This window comes from Ovis canadensis, chromosome 12, assembly GCF_042477335.2.
Source record: "Ovis canadensis isolate MfBH-ARS-UI-01 breed Bighorn chromosome 12, ARS-UI_OviCan_v2, whole genome shotgun sequence".
Taxonomy (NCBI): Eukaryota; Metazoa; Chordata; class Mammalia; order Artiodactyla; family Bovidae; genus Ovis; species Ovis canadensis.
The window spans coordinates 15,673,234-15,695,772 of record NC_091256.1 but is presented as its reverse complement, the minus strand read 5'-3'; the positions used below and the strand labels follow the sequence as shown (position 1 = coordinate 15,695,772).

At 50.6% G+C, this 22,539-nt stretch overlaps 1 protein-coding gene across 2 annotated transcripts; it reads left to right on the top strand.

Moving 5' to 3' along the window:
- Positions 1–1,692: 1,692 nt before the first annotated feature.
- FCMR (Fc mu receptor) lies at positions 1,693–22,443 on the top strand. 2 transcript variants are annotated; one of them, XM_069544525.1, is made up of 8 exons: positions 1,693–1,912; positions 8,821–9,156; positions 9,912–10,043; positions 11,017–11,239; positions 15,418–15,554; positions 15,880–16,038; positions 16,822–16,880; positions 20,622–22,443. In XM_069544525.1, the coding sequence occupies exons 1-8, from the start codon at positions 1,876–1,878 to the stop codon at positions 20,796–20,798; spliced, it is 1,260 nt and encodes a 419-aa protein (XP_069400626.1). In that variant the 5' UTR covers positions 1,693–1,875; the 3' UTR covers positions 20,799–22,443. The 2 variants fall into 2 exon arrangements, with proteins under 2 accessions (XP_069400626.1, XP_069400628.1); XM_069544527.1 differs by lacking the exon at positions 9,912–10,043 and having other exon boundaries at positions 1,695–1,912.
- The last annotated feature ends 96 nt before the right edge of the window (positions 22,444–22,539 follow it).

The window sequence follows — 22,539 nt, the reverse complement described above, 5'->3', positions numbered from 1 at the left end:
AGGGCCGAGCCGAGCTGTGCAGCAGCCACGTGGTTGGGAGGAGGCCTCCAAGGAGGGAGGCTGACAGGACGGCCTGGACAATCTCCCGCTCTAACCCGAGCCTCGCGGCTGCCCTCCACAGTTTGGTCAAGGGTGGTTGGAGGAAATCACACGAGCAGCTGCCCGGGGATGCAGGGGCACAGAACCCTGCCGCCCACACTTCCTTTGCACCTGTTGCGAGTCTCACACTCCACTTCCACTGCGGACGCTGTTGTTTGTGTTCTGATGAGCCTGTGACAGACCTGAGGTGTGGGGGCCGGGGGGGTCTGGAGGAACCTCCCAGAAAGGCTTGGGGACAATCTGAGTCCCCTGGGGGCCCAGGAGGTCGCCACACCTGGAGGTGGGGACCCTGGGAACTGAGCTACGGACAGCCTCCAGGGATGAAGCCAAGGAACCCTCTGACCAGAGCCCTTCCAGGTCTCGCATGAGGGGCTCTAAAGACACCCGCACGGCCATGGCTTCTGCAGGGCCTCAGGGACTCCGGGGAAGAGGGGAAGCTGGGCACCACCCCCACTTCATCCACAACAGGACCGGGGCCCAGGCTAGGAAGCCCCAAGCCAGGACCTTCTGACTGGAGCTTCTGACAGCCCAGGCTTCTGACTGGAGCCCGAAGTTCCTCCCAGAATGCCTCGCAGCTGACAGCCTGAGCACCTGGACCCCTGGGCGCAACCTCGGTGCATCCGGGTCCTGAGGGACTGCTCTGCCAGGCAGCTCTGACACTAGGCGGGCTCGCTGCGTGACCTGTCTGCAGGAGAGCAAGCCAGGGGTCATCCAGCCCCACCTTCACTTTCTAGATAAAGAAATGGAGGCTCAAAGGAAGGCAGTGAGTTGCTCAAAATCCACATTTAATATTCCTCTATAGTAGGTCTCCCAAAAGAAAGAAAGAAAAGTGTAAGAAAGCGAAGTTGCTCATTCTTGTCTGACTCTTTGTGACCCTGTGGACTGTAGCCTACCAGGCTCCTCCATCCATGGATTTTTCCAGGCAAGAGTACTGGAGTGGGTTGTCATTTCCTTCTCCAGGGGATCTTCCCGACCCAGGGATCGAACCCAGGTCTCCCACATTGCAGGCTTTACCTTCTGAGCCACCAGGTCTCCTAAAGTGAAGTGAAGTCACTCAGTCATGTCCGACTCTCTGTGACCCCATGGACTATAGCCTACCAAGCTCCTCAGTCCATGGAATTTTCCAGGCAAGAATACTGGAGTGGGTTGCCATTTCCTTCTCCAGGGGATCTTCCCAACCCAGGGATCAAACCCAGGTCTCCTGCACTGCAGGGAGACGCTTTACCGTCTGAGCCATCGGGGGGACAGGTCTCCCAAAGCATTTATCAAATGTGTTCAAGGGCTACAACCAGCACCTTCTGACTTCAGACCCAGGCTTCTGTCCCTACAGCTGTCCTCAGAGGGAGAAAATTGGCAAGAAGTCTCTTTCATGCTGAAGACAGGCATAAAGCAAATAACTCTGGCTCACATAAACCCCACAAAGCATAGGAGGACCCTCCAAGGCATAGAAATATGAGACCTGTTTGTTTCTAGCAGTCTTTATTAATAGAAGCTGCCTCGAGGCACTTTGAACCCTGGGGACCCATTCTCACCCAACATAGCATGTTTTCTCAGTTCCTGACTTCCTCTGCGGTTTGCTGGTATCTTCTTTTTCCGTCTAAAACTGGTAAGCAAACAAGATAGGTTGTCATTTCCTCATTTCCAAGCCCCACTCCTCGTGGGGGCCCAGAAATCTCTTTTGAGCATCAGACGGCACAGGGCGGCACCTGGGTGAGCAGCGGGCTTCTGTCCCCCTCTTCGGGGGCCCTTGGATGGGACCTTGCTCTGGAAGGAGCCATGGACCTGTGGCTTTGGGCGCTTTACTTCCTTCCAGGTAAGTGCTCTGGAGAAACACCTTGGACGCCGTTCGAGGACTGAATTGGTCATGTGTAGGGGAGTAGCTGGGTATCTCTGGCTCGGAAGCGTCTAGATGAATTTAGTTGTAAACCAGTACCTGGGGCAGGATAAGGGTGGGTTAATGGGGAGAGGTGGGTAAAAAGCTATTTTGGCATTTTGCAGCTTGCCTCCTTGCCCGCTAAGGTGTTGACTCTCAAGGCGGAAGGTGTCCCCTCTCCCAGGTGTCAGCCTGTTAATCTGGCCGTTAAAAGCCTCCAGCATTCTCTCTTCTCACCTCTCCTTTCTTTCTTTGGTTCTCTTCTCTCCTGAATTTTCAAAGTTCCCATCAAAGACTCCCTGGCCCATTTGGTAGGTCTGCTTCCCCGGGTAGCCCAAACGGTAAAGAATCTGCCTGCAATACGGGAGATCCAAGTTCCATCCCTGGGTCAGGAAGATCCCCTGGAGAAGGAAATGGCAGCTCACTCCAGTGTTCTCACCTGGAGAATCCCGTGGACAGAGAAGCCTGATGGGCTGCAGTCCATGGGGTCACAAAGAGTCGGACACGACTGAGTGGCTAACAAACACTTTCAATTCATTTCCAGAGTTTCATACCTTGATTTACAGCCATCTCTCGGGCACCCCCACTTGCACACCTCATCAAGATCAAAAATACAACCGGCCTGACACCAAACCTCGTATTTCTCACTGGTCATCACCTAAATCAGCTCCTCTGTCTTCACTATCTGTGATATCAGCTGCAAAATGCCAAAATAGCTTTTTACGCGCCTCTCCCCATTAACCCCCAACCAGACTTTGACCCAACTGATGGCCAATTCATGTAGTTTCTAGGTTCACACTTACCAGGATAGGAAGAAATGGCAGCCTCTGCTAGAGACAGAACAGAGGAGTGAAAAGGAACACAGGAGCAGCTTTTAACTACCTCCCTATTTTCCGCAAGCTGACAGCCTGTGGCTCCACATCCACCTCACTTCTTCTTGCCTCTGAGCTCAACATCATCCTTCCCAAAAACCTTCCATGCCTCCTACTACCAACTGAACCAAACTCCTGAAATACCAACTCCTTCCTTGGCCTCCGCTTTTACACGCTGAGCTTATCATTCTCCCCAGGACTTTCCTAACCTCCAGCCAGCACACGTGTCCTGGACTTCCCTGAACGTGTGCTGGACTTCCCTGCCACCACGGCCTTGCTCCTGCTGTTCCTTCTGCCAGGAACACCCTTCCCCTCACCTCCACCACTGATGCAGCCCTTCGAGCCCATCTCAACCTCCACCTCCTTCTCTACACTTTCCAGAGCCCCTCCTTTGGAACCTCAATATTTGATTGATGGGTGGTAATTTTCTTGGGGGTCAGAGTAGTTGTCTATTCATACTTGCTTTCTTTGTGATGGCTGGAGTTTTGAAGAAAGGCAAATGTTTGAGTCAAATGTTGGAAGTCTCTGAAAGCCCAAAGGAATGAAGTTTTAATGAAATAGACTCTGTGACAGGTAGTAGGACATGGGTGAGCACAGTGGATGGTTAACCAAACTTAGGCCTGAGAGGGAAGAGGGTTTGGGTGGATGTGGGAGATGTCTGGAAGTGAAGGGCACCCGAATTGCAGTGCAGCAGTCTATCCAGAGAAATATGACTCTTCTAGCCAGAAGGGCCCTTACTCTGGGCTTTGTCCTTCTCCACTGGTGCCAGTCCCCATGGGGTGAGGAGTTCAAGACCCGAAAGGACATGCTTACCCCAAGCCCACATCCACACCGCCTCTGCTAGACCTCAAATTCCCTGTCCAAATGACTCTTAATCCACCGTTGACGACTCTGCAACACTACCCTGGGTCTTCTATCCTAGACTTATGTCTTGGCCTGTAAAATGGCTACAGGTGGATGTTTGGGAAGGAGATGGGGTTTATACATGCAAGCTGGGTCATTCACCAAGTATATTCTAGGACTGTTGTGGAGTGGGCAGGAGCTAGGGATGAGAACTGAAGGGAGAGGGGCCAGAAGCTGGAGGCAGAAAACTTGAGGCCATTTTCCCCTGCACAGCATGTGTGAGAATGGACATCCAAGGAGGGCATAAATTTGTCAAGATGTTGGAGAGTCCCAGGGACAGAGGAGCCTGGCGGGCAACAGTCCATGGGGTTGCAAACAGTCAGACACGATTGAACAACTTAACAACAACAACAGTTTACTAGCTTGGTGATTAACTTTAAACTATTCAGACTATGATATTTAGGCCTTATTTGTATTCCTGCCCCAGGTCCTGCAAATTTAGGGGTGGCCCTAGTCCCAGAACCCATCACATGAGGCACAAACTACAGGCCACATCACTTGGGGCCCCAGGTGGAGGTCCACAGTAAAGCAACACAGTAGGATAGGATGTAGGCTTTCAAGCTGTTTTTACCTTGACCTGTAATAGTAAGAATGCACACACTTGATGCTGTGACATAGTACACAAACACACACCTAAAACTTACCTTAATTCTTTAATATGAGAATGACTCTGGGGCTTCAGCACTTGGATGGATGTTGACGATTTTTTCGGAGATAGGAAGAGCTTGTACAGGAACAGGTTTTGGAGGAGGAATCAAGAGGGTGGGTTTTTTTTCCCCCTTTTACCATTGTAAGTGTGAAATATATCTTAGACGTTTGAGTGAAGTCCAAGTGGAGGGATCCAAAAGGCAAGTCTGGAGCTCAGAGGTACAGACAAGGCTGGAGATCCACGCAGTGATGAGATCTAGACAGAGTTGGCACTAAAAGGCATGGGAGCCCATGGGCTCTTGCAGGGAGACCCAGGGGGACAGAGAGGAGAACAAGCCCAGTGCCAGGCCCTGGGGTGGCCCAAAACTGGTAGAGAAGGAGCCGTACATAAGGAAGGAGGCAAAGAAGTAAGTGAGGAGGAGAAGGAAGTGAACAGATAAGGAGAAGTAAGGAGATGGCAAAGAACAGCCATTGAGAGAGTGACGTCAGGGAAGCTAAGAAAGCATTTCCAGGCAGGAAGGCTCTATCCCACCAAACCCTGCCAAGAGGATGAGAAAAAAAAACCAGAAGGCAAACAAGTGACCGATGTGGCAATAAGGAAAGTTTTGGTGACCTTGATTGGAGCAGTATCAATGGAATATTGGAGACAAAATTCTGACAGACGTAGGTGGAAAAGGAATTAGGAGACGTGGGATTGGATCCAGTGGTTTTGAGAAGGAGAACGGGAGACGGGTGGTTGCAGCTGGCGGGGAGGGGGATGTCTACAAGGGGTCTTCCACTGCGGGCATCATCAGGGCATGTGTGTGAGCCGTGTTAATGCTGGAAGAGAGGAACCACCGAGGCAGGCAGAGAGAGGGGGTGATTGCAGGAGAGAGGTTCTGTAGGAGGTGATGGGATGGACTCAGGATCCAGGGCAAAGGACTGGCTTTTGAGAGAAGACAGATACTCCATTCACAGCAACAGGACCAAGGCAGACAGCAGGCCTGGACACACACAAGTCAGAGTGTGCAGAAGTGGGAAGCCACTTGGGATGTTTCTCATCTTTTTTATTTTTTTAAGAGCCCTGCTCCATCTGATAAACATAAAGCTCTCAGGTCAGCTTCCTTCTTCCAGAGATCCTGCTGTGACTGGAGTCGATAGGGTCCTCATCACTTCTCCTGCCTAGAAAATCACCACCCTGCAGAATCCAGGCTATTCCCAGAGCACAGCCACAGCCAAGGCTTTGGGGCCTAAACCTTATTTTGTATTAAAAAACAAGATTTTTTTCCATGTTCCAAACATATGCTGTGCTGTACTTAATCGCTCAGACATGTCTGACTCTTTGCGACCCCATGGACTGTAGCCTGCCAGGCTCCTCTGTCCGTGGGGATTCTCCAGGCAAGAATACTGGAGTGGGTTGAGTGGGTTGCCATGCCCTCCTCCAGGGGATTTTCCCAAACCAGGGATGGAACTCAGGTCTTCCCCATTGCAGGTGGATTCATTACCAGCTGAGCCTCCAGGGAAGCCCAAGAATACTGGAGTGGGTAGCCTATCGCTTCTCCAGGGGATCTTCCCAACCCAGGAATTGAACCAGCGTCTCCTGCATTGCAGTTGGATTCTTTGCCAGCTGAGCTACCCGGGAAGCCCATTTCAAATGTATATTTATATCCAATTACATGTTGAGGGTGACTTTTTATACCACATAAATCCCTCTCCCCTACCATCACCACTGAAAATCAAATCACCAATTCAGAGATGAAGGACACATCACAGCTTCTCTAAAACATCAGTATTAAACAGGATGGTTCCTTTGTATCTACTTCTACTCCCCCCTTTCTTCCCTGGAATCATTTGGAAATGTAACCATAAGGCTTAAAATTGCAAAACTTCAAGGGCACCTGGGTTGCTTACCTAAAAATGCAGATTCATCAGCAGATATACTCACCCGTTCAAAGCAGATACAATCACCTTGCTGAAGGGCAGGACCAGGTCATCTGCATCCTAGCAAGTTCCCCCACAGGAGTCTTATATACACTGTGCCTAAGTTCTAAACTTGGAGGTTGTATCTATCTTTTTTTTCCTATTTTGGAAGTTTGCTTGTGGTTAGAAGCTATTATGAACTCCAAGGAGAGTAGAATCTGGTCATTTTCACCTTGCCCATTAATGCTTCCCTGGGACCAGAGCTCAGCGTACCCAGCAGCTTTCCTTGTGCTTCATCCATCCAAAGTTTGCACACTAAGGATGTCCCAGTCAGTGCTGGTGGCTGTTACAAAGTGTCATAGATCGTGTGGCTTCCATAATAGATATTTATTTCTCACAGTTCAGGAAACTAGAAGCCCTAGATCAGGGTGTTGGTTTCTGCAAGGGCCCTCTTCCTGGTTTGCAGAAGGCTACTATCTCCATCTGTGTTCATGCGGTCTCCTGTGTAAATAGAGAGAATACAGACACTGATCTCATTTTGAGGGCTGCAGCCTCATAACCTCATCTAACCCTACCTACCTCCAAAGGCCCCACTCTATAATACAGGAGCTTCAACACACGAGTTTTGGGCAGTACAAATGTACAGTCTGTAACACAGGATCTGCGCAAGCCAGAGGGTGACCAGCAGTACCCCACTGAATAGAGAGAGGCCACTGGAGGTGTCTGCATGCGTCGTGACCCCTCTCTGCTCTATCTTGCCTCTGCCCATTGTACAGCGCCTCACCCCTGAGAAAGCAGCTCGCATGCTCTTTTCTGGCTGAGCTGATCTGAAAACATTTGCATGCTCACTCTCAGGTGCCAGGCTTTGCAAACAGGTGTGTGTGGTCCCTCTGGACCTACGGGGCATTCCGCCAGCCCCTTGGTTGGGTCTTTGCCTTTTGAACGGGTCGCCCTTCTGTTGGCATGTTCCAGTCACGGGGCTGCCTCCCTCATCTCAGTTTCCATGGTGTTTAAAGCAGAGGTGGGTGATTCGCATGAGGGCTTTCACATCCGCTTACACATGTCTGGCAGTGCCCTCTGCTTCTCCCTGCTGTGCTAACCAGCTGCACATCCAGATACTAACGAACTCCTGCGAACACTCCCCTGCTAGCCCTTCTCTAGCCTCCTCCACCCTGTCCCATGCTCTCACGGTTGTTTCCTCCTCTCTCCGGATATCCCCATCCTTCCCTCCCCCCAGAATGTCCTCCTCAGTGCATCTAAAAGCCTGCAGCCCCACTTCTTCCCCTGACTCCTCGGAGCGATTCTAAATGTGTGCTCTGCAGATGAATTTTGGGAAGCTTGTGAACACCCTTCCCCTCCTCATGAACATGCTGTGTCCCCTCTCCTCTCTTAGGCTTTATGGGGCCAATTCTCACTGTCTAGAAAGGTTTCTCCTCCACCCCAGTCCCCCCGGCCTCACCCCAACACACATACTCCATCCTCTGCATCATCTTCCCAGAAACATACGGACCCTTGTTGGACCCACTTAGTTGAAAATCATACCCTCTTCTCCAGCTTAGCCCCGCCTTCTCTCCACCTTGCATAAGCTTATTGATGCCAGCGACTCAGGAGCTACACCTTTCACTCCTCCCTGCTCCACACCAGCCCCAAGGCACAAACAAGATGTGCACACACTCAAACACACTCCTGTTTCCCTCTGTATTCCCTCCTTCGGTGAGGATGACCGTCATTTTCTTAGCCCTCCATACCCAATCCTTGAGGCCACAGCTTACATAGCCCTTCTCCCAGAAAGCCTTTCTCAAATTCCCCTCTGTGGCAGCGTGGATCAGGCACTCCACTTGCTGCTTCCAAGGAGCCCTGTGTATCCACACCATGGGATTTATTACACTTTGCTGTAGTGGCCATTGATTTGTATCACTAAATAAGTGACTCATTCTATGAGGGAGGAATGGCAGCTAGCTTGTCACATGAACGTGATTCAATAGATACCTGTTAATGATTGAATTAAAAAAAAAACTGGAGGTGAAAGAGTTATTTTGGTGGGATGGATCCAAGTGAAACAAAACTAGACAGGAAAACCTGTTGCCGTAAATTTCACCACGCCTCCCGGCAGCACACTGAAATCACTAAGGGGCCACATGCTGGTTGTGGGGGGCGGTTCACCGTGGCATCCCCCCTGGAGTGGGGTGGATGTTTTGACTAGATTCTCAGGAGGTTGGTGTCTGGGTCCATAGAGGTTCAGGTGTGATGATAAGGCGGAGGGCTACATGAAGGCTTGGGCTAGGGAGAGACTGAGCCTTGGGACGGACATAGAGCTGGACCAAGGAGCTTAACAGGGTTGAGGATGGAAAGAGGCTGTGGGTGCAGCTAGAGCTAGACATGAGGGAGGTACAGGGCTGCTCATGGGGATGGAGCTGGATGCAGGGATGAGTATGAGGCTGCACTGGGGCCCAGGTTGGAAACAGGGCTGTGTTGGGGACATGGCTGGTGATGGGGCTTCCTCTCACTAACTCTCTCTCCCTGCAGTAGTCGGAGCCCCAAAGGTCCTTCCAGAAGTAAAGATGGAGGGAATGCTGGGAGGATCCATTACCATTGAGTGCCCACTTCCTGAAACGTACGTGAGGATATATCTGTGCCGGACCATTGACGAGTCTGGAAGATGCACCACCGTGGTGTCCAGCAGCAAATTTGTCAGGGAGGAATTCAAGCACCGAGTCACGCTGGAGCAGTATCCGGACAGGAATCTGTTCCTGGTGGAGATGACAGCGCTGACCAAGAATGACAGTGGGGTCTATGCCTGTGGGGTGGGCCTGAACACAGACCGAGGCAAGACCCAGCAGATTACCCTGACTGTTCACAGCGGTAGGTGCCCCACTCGATGGAGGCTCAGGACCCCCAGGAACCGTTGCCCCTTGGGAAGGCGGGGACAAGCATGGGGCCGCAGCGGCCCCCACACCCTAACACTGCTGCCATACCAGCTAGTCCAGTGGAAACTGGGATCCATGGCGCTGTAACCTCATAGAGTCATTGAACTTCATGATCCACCAAATTTTCTATCCAAGCCATGAGAAAGGACAGGATCGGTGCGCCCCCGGGTGGTACCGTGCCCACCTTTCCCGGGTCACAAGCCAAGTGGGGGGTGGGCTTGAAATTGAGGAGAGGCTCTGAGACTGGAGGAAACTGGAAGCAAAAGGAGATAAGCAGCCCCATAACTGCCCCGTCAGAAATATCAGGGATAAATATAAAGGAAAGACAATCATTTTTCAAGCCACAGTTGATGGCCAAATTTGTTGCTTTATACGATCCTTTCCTTATTGCTCCAGATCCCCTCCTTTCTCCCTTCTTTCTCCACTGACTTCCTCAGACATACACAGTCCTCATTCCCAATGGACTCTGATCTTGCAGAGAATGCCCACTGCGTTAGGGAGAAAGAGGATTTTTTCCCCAGGGAAGACCCCAGCCCAGTTACTTTTCTGCTCCTCTCATGGGCACCATGTCCTCATCCCTTTATTGCCATCTACCCTGGCTGAGTCAGCCTCGACTCACACCAGCAGTCCCTCCCCGGGCCTCAGGCTGTTGCTGGAGAACCACCAATGGACTTCTCTTGCCTTTGGTAGTTTACGAGCCATCCTGGGAAGAAGAGCCGATGCCTGAGCCTCCCGCATGGTTTAATAGATTTCTACAAATGCACATGCCTCCTTGGTTCCAGATGCCTCCACATGCCAGTTCTTTAGAATTCATGTCCAAAGGTCAGTTCCCCGAAGCTAGGGCCGGGGAAGTGGGGGAAATTCTATGTTGTTGTGAAAGCGGATGAGGGGATATGTGTTCAGTTCATGCAGTGGTTGGGAGAGCAGAGCTGAGTCTCACGTGTGTATTTCCCTGTCTTGGAAGAGGGAACCTCCTTGAGATGTGCATTCCAAGGCTTTCAAGCCCATCCCTCAGCCACTTGGCACTAGTTGCAGTACTTACACATCACCACCAGGTGGGGCCGCGCACAATGAAGTTTATGCTCCATTCACAAAATCTAGCCCTTCTATGAATGACTAGGAAACCAAGACTGGGCAGACAGTTCCCAGCCAGAAGTCCTCTTGTCTTCTGCTCCCCATGTGGTTATCTTCCATTTGATGGCATACAGTAATTTAACAGCTCTATTTTGCGACAATAAGATTAATAATAATTATACTAATGATACTTTAACACTTCTATCACTTTTCTGTCTTGAATGCATTTTGACATACAATGTTTCCATCATATCCTCGCATGTTCCCTGAGAGGCAGACACATTAATTGAATATGGTTACACTAGAGGACTCTGCTGGCCCTTGAGAGGGGGATAATGCCACTGAGCTCATTATATACCCAAGGTTGTGACTGACAGGTGTGGAATGGGGGAGAATAGACAAACACATAGATATAATACAAGTCAGGGCGGGAACTGAACTACAGTCGAGGTTTTCTCCATGGTTAAGAGGAGGGAAAGCTCTTCTGCCTGGGAAGTCAGGGAAGACTTCCTGTAGGAAATGGAGTTTGAAGCAAATATAGACAGAAGGGACTAGGTGTAGACGGCCTGTTCAGAAGGCATTTCAGGCAATGTGGATTGCAAGAACACAGGCAGTCTACCTAAAAGGAAGAAATGTATTCAGGAAAGAAATGGTTGACCCAAGGCTACAGGAGACTAGAGTGTGGATATGGAAGGTCACTTTGTCCTGCTCTGTCCTGCAGTAACCACACCAGCTCAAAGGACCGAGTCTCCTCAAGCACACCAGGCTTCCCCCAACCCCTCAGTCACCCACCGCCCCCGAGTTTCCAGGGCATCTTCGGTAGCAACTGCTGAGCCCACCATCTTCCTGCCATCCATCACAACCTCAAAAACCTCAGCTCAGAAGGGGCTTCTCAGGCTCCAGACGGCCAGCTATAACCAGCAAACCAGGCTTCACAGACAGAGGTAAGATGCCTTCACCATCCAGGATGGGCTAAAGCTGGTCAAAGGAGACTAGAGTTAGGAGATCCACCGAAATCTCCCTAAAATGTCTACCAACAGAGACACTTCTTGGCTTTGTCTCTAGAAGTCACTGTGAAATATAGCATAGATATATTTATTATAGCTATACTAATGTTATAGCTATAACATTAACTCATCAGTCCTATTAACAAGTACATACATGAGTGCTCCAGGAGGAGATCTTGTAGAGACGAGACAAAGATCTTTCAGTCATTCAACACTTATGCAAATCTGTTTTGACGCTGCTGCTGCTGCTAAGTCACTTCAGTCGTGTCCGACTCTGTGTAACCCCATAGACGGAAGCCCACCAGGCTCCCCCGTCCCTGGGATTCTCCAGGCAAGAATACTGGAGTGGGTTGCCATTTCCTTCTCCAATACATGAAAGTGAAAAGTGAAAGTGAAGTTGCTCAGTCATGTCCGACCCTCAGCGACCCCATGGACCGCAGCCCACCAGGCTCCTCCGTCCATGGGATTTTCCAGGCAAGAGTACTGGAGTGGGGTGCCATTGCCTTCCAGAGTTATATTATTACAATCATTAATCATATATCAAACTATACATTTGATCCACTGCTTCAAGTCTAGTCACCATTTCCGTTGAAGGCTCAGTCATATACTTGGTAATACAACAAATAATAATCTTGTGAAACAAGCAAAATACAAATGGTATAGTTAATAACATAGTGGAATTAAAAGTAAATATTTTATCCATGAGCCTCCCACACCAGTTTCTTTTTTTTTTTTTAAGATTGTCAAGACTAAGGAATGGGTCACTGAGAGCAGAAATCTGATTTTTCATGTGGTTCAAATGTGTTACATTAAAGGATTTATCAGGTTCAAAAATACAGCATTCAGTTTGAATTAGAGCACAGATATCTCCCTGAGATGCTGTAAGGTGTCAAGGGTCTTGCAGTTGTGTGGCACTGCCTTTCTCATCATAGAGATCTCAGAATTCAACAGGCTAGTAGCCCGGTTACTATCATTTAAAGCTTATAAAAGTTGTCAAGACTTAGATATGGTCAATTACATCCTCCAACCCCATTGAAGGCACACACACACACACACACACACACACACACACTGCTAAATGGTCATACTAATAGAATACAGATCTTTGACCCATTGGGATCATACCAATGGTAGACTGGTTGGGGTTACTTGTAATTTGTTAACATGTATGACCTTAAATTCATGGGAATACCAGGCTACACCTTCGTATCATCCCTGTAGATGTCAAGGCCATAAATTAGTGCCACAAATCTACTGAGTTCCATACCAATCACTTTCTCTAAAGGTTATAACAGGCATAGTTCATAAAGCACCCAGCCTTGTCTCATAATTACCAGGTGATCATTTTTGGTATGATTTAACCATTCCCAACATAGAGGAGACTTTAAACTTAAATGACCATCAGTCAGTTCAGTTCAGTCACTCAGTCATGTCCGACTCTTTGCGACCCCATGAATCGCAGCACGCCAGGCCTCCCTGTCCATCACCAACTCCCGGAGTTCACTCAAACTCACGTCCATCGAGTCAGTGATGCCATCCAGCCATCTCATCCTCGGTAGTCCCCTTCTCCTCCTGCCCCCAATCCCTCCCAGCATCAGAGTCTTTTCCAATGAGACAACTCTTCGCATGAGGTGGCCAAAGGACTGGAGTTTCAGCTTTAGCATCATTCCTTCCAAAGAAATCCCAGGGTTGATCTCCTTCAGAATGGACTGGTTGGATCTCCTTGCAGTCCAAGGGACTCTCAAGAGCCTTCTCCAACACCACAGTTCTAAAGCATCAATTCTTCGGCACTCAGCCTTCTTCACAGTCCGACTCTCACATCCATACATGACCACTAGGAAAACCATAGCCTTGACTAGACGGACTTTAGTCGGCAAAGTAATGTCTCTGCTTTTGAATATGCTATCTAGGTTGGTCATAACTTTTCTTCCAAGGCGTAAGCGTCTCTTAATTTCATGGCTGCAGTCACCATCTGCAGTGATTTTGGAGCCCCCCCAAAATAAAGTCTGACACTGTTTCCACTGTTTCCCCATCTATTTCCCATGAAGTGATGGGACCGGATGCCATGATCTTCGCTTTCTGAATGTTGAGCTTTAAGCCAACTTTTTCACTCTCCTCTTTCACTTTCATCAAGAGGCTTTTTAGCTCCTCTTCACTTTCTGCCATAAGGGTGGTGTCATCTGCATATCTGAGGTTATTGATATTTCTCCCGGCAATCTTGATTCCAGCTTGTGCTTCTTCCAGTCCAGCGTTTCTCATGATGTACTCTGCGTGTAAGTTAGCCTGGTGTTAGCCATGTAGATCCTCCCCATAATTGTAGGAGTTTTTCTTTTAATAGATGAGAAGTTATTTTTTTATTGAGACTTAGCTCATCACTCCGATTGAGTTTAAATGACCCTAAGAGAAAACTTAAATCTATGGCCAGCCTCAGAGCAGGTATTTTTAATTGGCCAGGTGAGAGGATCCCATGTAGAATTATTATGAATAGACAGAACAGGACTGAACACTCATCTAAAACAAATTTCCTAAGGGGTATCCAATAAGAGCCCTAAAGAACAGAAATCCACCAAGGTAACCCAGAAGTAATAGGCACTGGTAATTGTCCACAACCCAACAATTGGATTGAGTTTTAAACTAGCATAGAATCATGCTATCATAGATGGCTCTGAGAGACTGCTCCTGTTTTGACAGGGAAGAACTAAATGAATATAAAATTAGCTACTAAACCATAAATAATTTAAAAATTACTTTTGCATGTTTCCTTTTACTTTTTCAACGTGGCTACTAGGAAATTTTAAGTTACGTATCCGGCTCTGACTACGTTTCTGTTGGCCAGCTCTCAACTAATGGATGGGGTGCAGCCCAGCAAAGTGCTGCTATTGACCACTAGGAGGCAGCATTAGAACAGATTCCAAAGGAAACCAGTAATACCTGCGAATTATTTTTTTGCCAAAGCAAATAGAAGGGGCTTCCCAGGTGGTTCAGTGGTAAAGAACTGGCCAGCCAATGTAGGAGACAGGAGATGCAGGTTCTATTCCTGAGTCAGGAAGATCCCCTGGAGGAGAAAACGGGAACCTACTCCAGTATTCTTGCCTGGAAAATCCCATGGACAGAGGTGCCTGGTAGGCTACAGTCCGTAGGGCTGCAAAGAGTCAGACTCAACTGAGCAGTTAGGCACACACACAAGCAAAGGCAAACGTGAGCAAAGAAAGGCATTTCTGACACCATTTGGGTCTTACAATTAGGAAATTGAGCCCACGAGAGCAAAGTGGTTACAAACAGAACCAGGACTTCTGATTCCTAGTCTATTAAACCATAACAGCCTACTAGTGGAGAAGAATTCAATTAACTCAACCAACATGTTTTTAAATCCCCACTACATGCCAGGCATTGTGCTATGTCCTGAAGATGTAGAAAAGTTTAAAAATGTGTGATATCTAGGTGTTATTTTACTAATACTAGTCTTGACTGTGAAAAGTGTTGTAACTGGTGTGAACTGAGGAAGTGCTGACAGAGAAAAAGTTGATTCTAGTTCACCACGACTGGCGAAGAAAATGAGGACTTATGTAATGGATAAGGAAAGTAAGATTTCAACATGTAGAGAAAATGGAGGGAAGACCTTCTAGGCAAAGGGAGCACCATCTTCTCTTCCATAGTTATCAGAAACTAACTCATCTAAAATCTGCAGTCATCTTGTGAAGAAACTGAGGTGGAGAGAGCTGAAAGTGGAACTGACCTTTGTTGATTGCTGCTTGGGTCAGCTATATTAAGGTCTTTATAGCCCCTCTTTTATTTCATCTTTAAACTGTTCCGTGAAACAGGTTTTACTGTAACCATTTAATGGGAAATGAGGCTCAGAGAAGTTAGGAAACTGATTCAAGATCACACAGCCAGGAAAAAGCTAAACTTGAAATTTAATCCAGGTTTCCTGACTCCATAGACAGGCCCTTTTGTGACAGGGGTGGGGTTGGGGGAGGGGGGGGGGTGGGGTGAGAATTCTGTTATCCAAGGGACAAACCTGTGAACCGCCTTCAAAAGCTGGCCCTTGGGGTGCTGCCTTAAGTCCCCCTCCGTTCCTGACCTCTCCTTCCTCTTCCCGCTCCTCCCCTGCTCAGAGGCTCCAACCAGGACCCGGGTGCTGCGTCTGGGATGGAAGACCAAGGTGTCTTCGTCCTGATCCCCACCATCCTGGGTCTCATACTGTTGGCGCTTCTGGGGCTGCTGGCGAAAAGGATCGTTCGAAGACGGAAAGGTGAGTGGGTCGGGCCCAGTGACAGCGCGCCCAGAGCACCCAACTCCCTCTGATCCCCCAGGGACACTCAGGACCTTTGGATGAGCAGACTGAGTTTGGGGGAACTTGGGATGGGGTTCGGCTGTCTGGACATGGGGACGGTGAGGAGCGCGGCCCGAACTTGAAGTGGAGGGTTCCGAGCCACTTCCGAGCGAGCGGAGCACCCTCAGGTCCGACGCTCCCAAACAGCGGGGAGGGGGCCGTCTTCAGTCTTCTGTAAGACTGGGCGAGTGCGGGCCTCTGACACCCTCCTTCCTTTTTCTGTCCCTGCGGCTTGGTTGATAAGCTCTCTCCAGGCGGGTCCGCCGACTGGCCGTGAGGATGCCCACGGTGGACGCCTCCCAGCGGGCCCGGTCTCAGCGGCCGCGCGTGTCCCGGCGGCCACGCACGCCGAGCAATATCTACAGCGCCTGCCCGCGGCGGCCCCGCGGCGTGGACGCGGCTGGTGAGCCTGCGGGCAGGAGGGAGGAGGGCAGGGCTGGGCGTGCGGGCAGGCAGGGGGGGAGAAGGTGGGCTTGTGCGGGCGCGAGGCGGGTCTAGGGGGGGGCGGGCGAGGGGGGTTGGGGCGGGGTGGAGCTGGAGGAGTCGGGAGGGCTGTGGGGGACGAGGCGGGGTGGGGGGCGGGACTGGAGGGGTGGGGGTCCTGGGGGACGAGGCGGAGGCGGGGGCGGGACTGGCGCGCGAGCTGGAGCCAAAGAAACTGCGGCTTCATTTTCTAGATAAAGAAATGGAGGTTCAAAGAAAGGCAGTGAATTGCTTATTTGAGTGAATTTGTCCTTTGCTTTATGCTTTATGTCAAAAAGACCTTCTCGGTTTCCTAGTCATTGATAGAAGAGCTAGATTTTGTGAATGGAGCATAAACTTCATTATGCGCGGCAGCGGGGTGGGGTGGGGGTGGCAGCGGGGTGGGGTGGGGGTGGCAGCGGGGTGGGGTGGGGGGTGGCAGCGGGGTGGGGTGGGGGGTGGCAGCGGGGGGGGGTGGGAGCGGGGTGGGGTGGGGGGCAGTTGGAGCGGGGTGGGGTGGGGGAGGAGGGGGCCGGGCCGGGGCCGGCGCGCGAGCTGGAGCCGCAGAAACCGCGAGGCGCAGAGCGCGAGCCGGGAGACCCGCGCCTCCACGACTGCGGCGGACCGCCGGGCAGGGCCCACCGCCCGGGGGCTTCCCGCAGAGCTGGGGGGCGGGGCTGGGCCCTGGGCCCCGCCCTCATGCCGCCCTCCCCGTCTCCTTCAGGTGGAGGGTCGGCACCGCCCCCAGGCCCCGGAGCTCCCGCAGCCTCCGCCCCGCCGCAGGTAAGCCCCGCCCGCCGCGGGTAAGCCCCGCCCCGCCTCTGATTGGCAGCTGCGGCTCGAAAGAGCGGCCCCAGACCTGGGCGTGGCCCCGCGCGCAGTATGCGGAGCTTCGGCTTCGTGGGAGGGCGCGGGCTTTCCCAGCCTCTGCGGGTCCCTGCTTCGGGAAGTGAGTATCCATTTCCTCCTTGGACGGTGCCCGTAGACGGCTACCCAACAATTGTGGTAGACTTAGTTACCTGGCTTCTGGCCAAGCATTTCTCACGGGATAAATGAGAGCTTAAGTAGAGGATGCTAGATGTCGACTGTACAAATACGAGAAGGGCTTTCCTGTGTAAGAGATTCAGTTTCCAGTAGGTCTTAAGAGGGTAGAAGTTACCCGTTTCATCTGAGGAAGTACTTTCTAGTAAGCCCTCTGAGAGGAGGTTGTTTACTGGAGGCAGTTAAGCCTGGCCTAGGGAGTTGGTGACACGACTGAGTGACCTCACTTTCACTTTTCACTTTCATGCATTGGAGAAGGAAATGGCAGCCCACTCCAGTATTCTTGCCTGGGGAATCCCAGGGATGGGGGATCCTGGTGGGTTGCCGTCTCTGGGGTCGCACAGAGTCGGACACGACTGAAGCGACTTAGCAGCAGCAGCAGCAGGGAGTTGGTGATGGACAGGGAGGCCTGGCGTGCTGCGATTCATGGGGTCGCAAAAAGTCAGACACGACTGAGCGACTGAACTGAACTGAACTGAGGGAGAAGGAAATGGCACCCAACTCCAGTACTCCTGCCTGGAGAATCCCAGGGACGGGGGAGCCTGGTGGGCTGCCGTCTATGGGGTCACACAGAGTCGGACACGACTGAAGCGACTTAGCAGCAGCAGCAGGGAGAAGACAATGGCACCTCACTCCAGTACTCTTGCCTGGAAAATCCCATGGACGGAGGAGCCTGGTAGGCTGCAGTCCATGGGGTCGCTGAGGGTTGGACATGACTGAGCGACTTCACTTTTGCTTTTCACTTTCACGCATTGGAGATGGAAATGGCAACCCACTCCAGTGTTCTTGCCTAGAGAATCCCAGGGACGGGGGAGCCTGGTGGGCTGCCGTCTATGGGGTCGCATAGAGTCGGACATGAATGAAGTGACTTAGCAGCTGCAGCAGAGACACAGATGGACTTCCCTGGTGGCTCAGCTGGTAAAGAATCTGCCTTCAATGTGGAAGACCTGGGTTCAGTCCCTCAGCTGGGAAGATCCCCTGGAGAAGGGAAAGGCTACCCACTCCAGTATTCTGGCCTAGAGAATTCCATAGACTGTACAGATAAGATTCAACACTTTGAGTGAGAAAGACTCCTCTTGAAATCTAGATGTGGAGTAGGGAAGTCATTTTCTCTCTCTCTCTCTCTCTCTCTCTCTCTCTCTCTCTCTCTCTCTCTCTCTCTCTCTCGTCTTTCTATTGATGGCCACTGGCGGGTGTATGAAAAAATGTTAAACTATTCATCCTTCGTTGTCTTCCCCAATTAAGAAGAGAACATTTTATTCTCTAAAGCATCCACAGTAGCAGAAACATTATTGCTTCCAGAACCAGGAAAACTAAGTGTGGCAAATGTCCCTGATTTAATTAGGGTGTAGGCTAAGCTGCTGCAGCAAACGCTAAACCCCAGGGCTCACAAGATGGAAGCCTGTTTTCCTCAAAAGTGAAGACAGGGAGCCAGGAGGAGGTGGCCTGAGCCATGGGGTCATCCGGGGCCTCAGAGGCCTTCTGACTGTTGCTCCACCATCCCCTGGAGTCTTGCCTCATCCGTGTTGATGCTCAATCACTAGCACCATGTATGCATCCCAGCACATGAGAGGGAGAAAGAGAATGTTGCTTTTTTAAGACCAGGAGCCTGAAGTTTCACACTGGGCACAGTTTAATCACATGGTCACACCTGTGTTCAAGGAACGCTGAAAACTATCCCTGTGCGCCTTGCTTAAAAGAGGGAGAGTGATGCCTGGGAACAGGCAACAGCTCTGTCCCCATCAGGCCCAGCTTCTGGAGCTTGCCCTTGCTGAGCCCTGCTGGAGGAGTTCTCAGTAGCGTAGGTAGGCCCAGCAGTGCCCATCAACTCTACCCTTTGTTGTTCAGTCGCTAAGTCATATCTGACTCTTTGTGACCCTATGGACTGCAGCATGTCAGTCTTCCCTGTCCTTCACTATCTCCCGGAGTTTGCTCAAACTCATATCCATTTGAGCCCTTTTCTCTGAAACTGTTCTGTGACCACACATGGCCTCATGTGGGCCTGTCAGTTCAGTTCAGTTCAGTCACTCAGTCGTGCCTGACTCTTGCGACCCCATGAATCGCAGCACACCAGGCCTCCCTGTCCATCACCAACTCCCGGAGTTCACTCAAACTCACATCCATTGAGTCAGTGATGCCATCCAGCCATCTCATCCTCTGTCGCCCCCTTCTCCTCCTGCCCCCAATCCCTCCCAGCATCAGAGTCTTTTCCAATGAGTCAACTCTTCGCATGAGGTGGCCAAAGTACTGGAGTTTCAGCTTTAGCATCAGTCCTTCCAAAGAAATCCCAGGGCTGATCTTCAGAATGGACTGGTTGGATCTCCTTGCAGTCCAAGGGACTCTCAGGAGTCTTCTCCAACACCACAGTTCAAAAGCATCAATTCTTCAGCGCTCAGCTTTCTTCACAGTCCAACTTTCACATCCATACATGACCACTGGAAAAACCATAGTCTTGACTAGACGGACCTTTGTTGGCAAAGTAATGTCTCTGCTTTTGAATATGCTCTCTAGGTGCCTGTACCTTGCTTAAATTTTACCCTTCCTCCCTGCTTGAAAGTCACACTCCTGCTATCAGGGATAAAAAAATCTTGATGAAACAAATTCACAACAAAGTGCCTATGATAAATGACTTGAGTATTTTAAGCCTTCACAGGGAGCGACTTTTTTAAAATGGCTAAGCCAGATCAGTCGCAAATGGCGAACCACAACAGGCAGTGGGAGATGCATTTTTGAAGCAAAAGCTGCTGCCCAATTCCTCTCTGGTGAAGTACAGAAAGGAACAGGTCCTTTCAGTGAGCGCTTACTCAGTGCCTGCTCTGTTCAGGGGGCTGAATTTCTAGTTCTCAGTAGTTGTGTCAAAAATATGTGACTCTCCCTGCTGCAGCCTTCCTGGGTGGATGTCACAATAGTTATGCCATGCTGGGGTCATGGCATAGCCCTGCCCTCCGAGAACTGATCCATCCCAAAGGCAGATGATCCTGAAGTTTCTTTCCGGGGAAGTGGAGCTCTACACAGCCTGCTACCTTCCTCCCCTTCAACCGCCCACTCCTTCCTGGAATGTACTGTCCCATCACGTCACAGCCTCTCCAGGAAATGAAAGGCCTATGGAGGTGCAGAGGATGATTCATCCTCCTTCTGAATAATTCCCTGAGAAGATGCATATTTATCCCACAAATCACATCATCTAATCCAGAGGGGAAACTCCTCTGGTGGATGGTTCTCCTCCAGACCCATGCTTAGTCACATGATTTTTGTCTGAGCCCCATTTAAAACACTTCCTGCCGTATTAGATCAAAGTGTTTTCTAGTTATGTAGAGCATGAGGCACCACCCTGAAAATCCCCAGGGCTGAGCCACCTGATGGAGCTCAACCACCTCTGCGTTTTGCCTTCTGGAGGACAGCAACCCCCACCCCACCATTGCCCACTGTGGATACTATAGTCACCCTACCCAAACCCAGGGATGCTTCTTTGGTTGTTTCTAGGTACCTGAAATTCCCTGGCTCCCTGTCCCATCTCTGAAGATCGACTGTGAATATGTAAGCTTCTGCCACCCAACTGCTGCCCAGGTGGAGGACACTGATTCCAATGACTACGTCAATGTTGCCTGCCTGACTCACCTCTCCAGCTGTGCCCCTGGGCCCAGACCTTGGTGTCAATGAGTCTTGTCTGTCTGCTGGTTCCCAACACCCACTCCATCTGTTTCAGAAGCCTCGTTACCTCCCCACCTCAAGTCTCGTCCCTGCCTGTTTGCCCCGAGCACTGATCGGTCTCCCCTCCTCCAGCTCTCCTTACACACTTTTGAGCCCCCGGTGGTTTTCACGTGGCCTCTGGGAATGCAGAGCATTTGCCCTGTTGCCACCTGCCTCCTCTCCAAACCATGTGACAGGCTGTGGTCTTGCAGAGTCTTTTTGATCACAGGGTCCTTACTCCCCTGGCTCTAGACCACATGGCCTTGGGCTGGAGTGGAGGCATAGCTGTTGCTTTGAAAGCTTGAGTTCCCCACCAGCAGAAGGTACCTGGACTGCCCTGTGAAGACACGCTTCAGCCCTGAGCTAGGAAGGGACCTTGGTATGAAATACCCCTGGCAACCTCTTTGCCCCAGTCTTAGGGCTAGCACTTACTAGTTATCTTCTGTGTGTCTGGAGTCCTATGGTGATGGCAGTTTATTTGGATGTGATGAAGGGTTGTAAATTTTCAGAACCATCCTTGTTAGTGACTCACGTGGATAACCTCTTTAGGTCTTCCTCCCTTGATCCACGTAAGTACCCCGACTCCAGCATTTTCTCTCTTTGAGAAATAGACTAGCTTTTGTTATCTATTTATCCTTCTTCTATAGCCTAGTACTATCTTAGCCGTGGTCTATTTGACCTATCCAAAGCCATTACAACTGTCTGCTTTCAGAAATACAGTCTGTTCCAGTCCGAGTGGCTTATGGCCAGGTGGGAAAGGACAGTGATCTGGGATTCCTGGAGGGCCCATTGTTCTGCAAGAGCACTGACATCATGGAAGAAGAGATAGCCCACATCCTACATGTATTCGACCTCCTAAGTGTTCTGAAGGAGGGCAGAGTTAGGCAGGCATTGTATCTTTGGATTGAAATCAATGACAAAGTTCAGCAAGAGCTGGAGACGAGAGAATGCCCAGTCTTGCTTTTAAGAAGAAGGCCTTTCCCAGACACACAACTCAGCCTCACAGCGCACTGGCCCAGTGCTAGAAAGCAGAGGCTACCGAGGTGCCTGCCTTATGAGCAGGGAGTGCCCTCGCAGGTGGGACTGCGTCCAGGCATGAGGACAGCAGCTGCAATGTCAGCTTGACTCCGGCCCCCCAGGCGGGCGACAAAGGGAGATGAGCGGGATCCGAAAGCGCACCCGAGGGGTGGGGCTGGCGGCAGCAGGCGGGAAGGGCGGACCGAGAGGCAGCGCTAAGGGGGCATCTGCTTTGTGCTGGGCACCGTTTCTGCTCTGTCTTTCCTCATTTACATGTCCAACCAGCGCTCTCACCTCACCCAGTGCTCTATTCCTGCAGATGTCGTGACCACGTGATTTCCATGCCCTTAGGCTCAATTCCATATCCCAGCATCCCTCATTGTTCCTCAGCAATTCAAAGACAGGTTTTAAAAAATCCAATTTATTAAGCATTTCCTGAACATTCCCATCCACTAACCCCACAGAGTCGCGAGGATTGTGGGGGAAAACAGAGAAACGGGGGCACCGTCCTTGGTGCTCTCATAGAGGTTTCAGTCTGACAAATAAATATATGGCATCAGTTAAAACACTGATGGGAATTAAATAGAGTTATAATAAATACAGGAATCTGCTTTGTAGATTACTCACAGCATCCAAGGGAACCTTCCATGACTGTTGTTGCGATCACTTAAAGAATGAACTCGTAAGCTTGGGC

Excerpts from the sequence above, each read along its gene's own strand:
- FCMR (XM_069544525.1), top strand. The coding sequence starts at position 1,876 with ATGGACCTGTGGCTTTGGGCGCTTTACTTCCTTCCAG. Across the intron at positions 1,913-8,820 it reads GGCGCTTTACTTCCTTCCAG|TAGTCGGAGCCCCAAAGGTC; the intron begins GTAAGTGCTCTG and ends CTCTCCCTGCAG. Across the intron at positions 15,555-15,879 it reads GATCGTTCGAAGACGGAAAG|CTCTCTCCAGGCGGGTCCGC; the intron begins GTGAGTGGGTCG and ends TTGGTTGATAAG.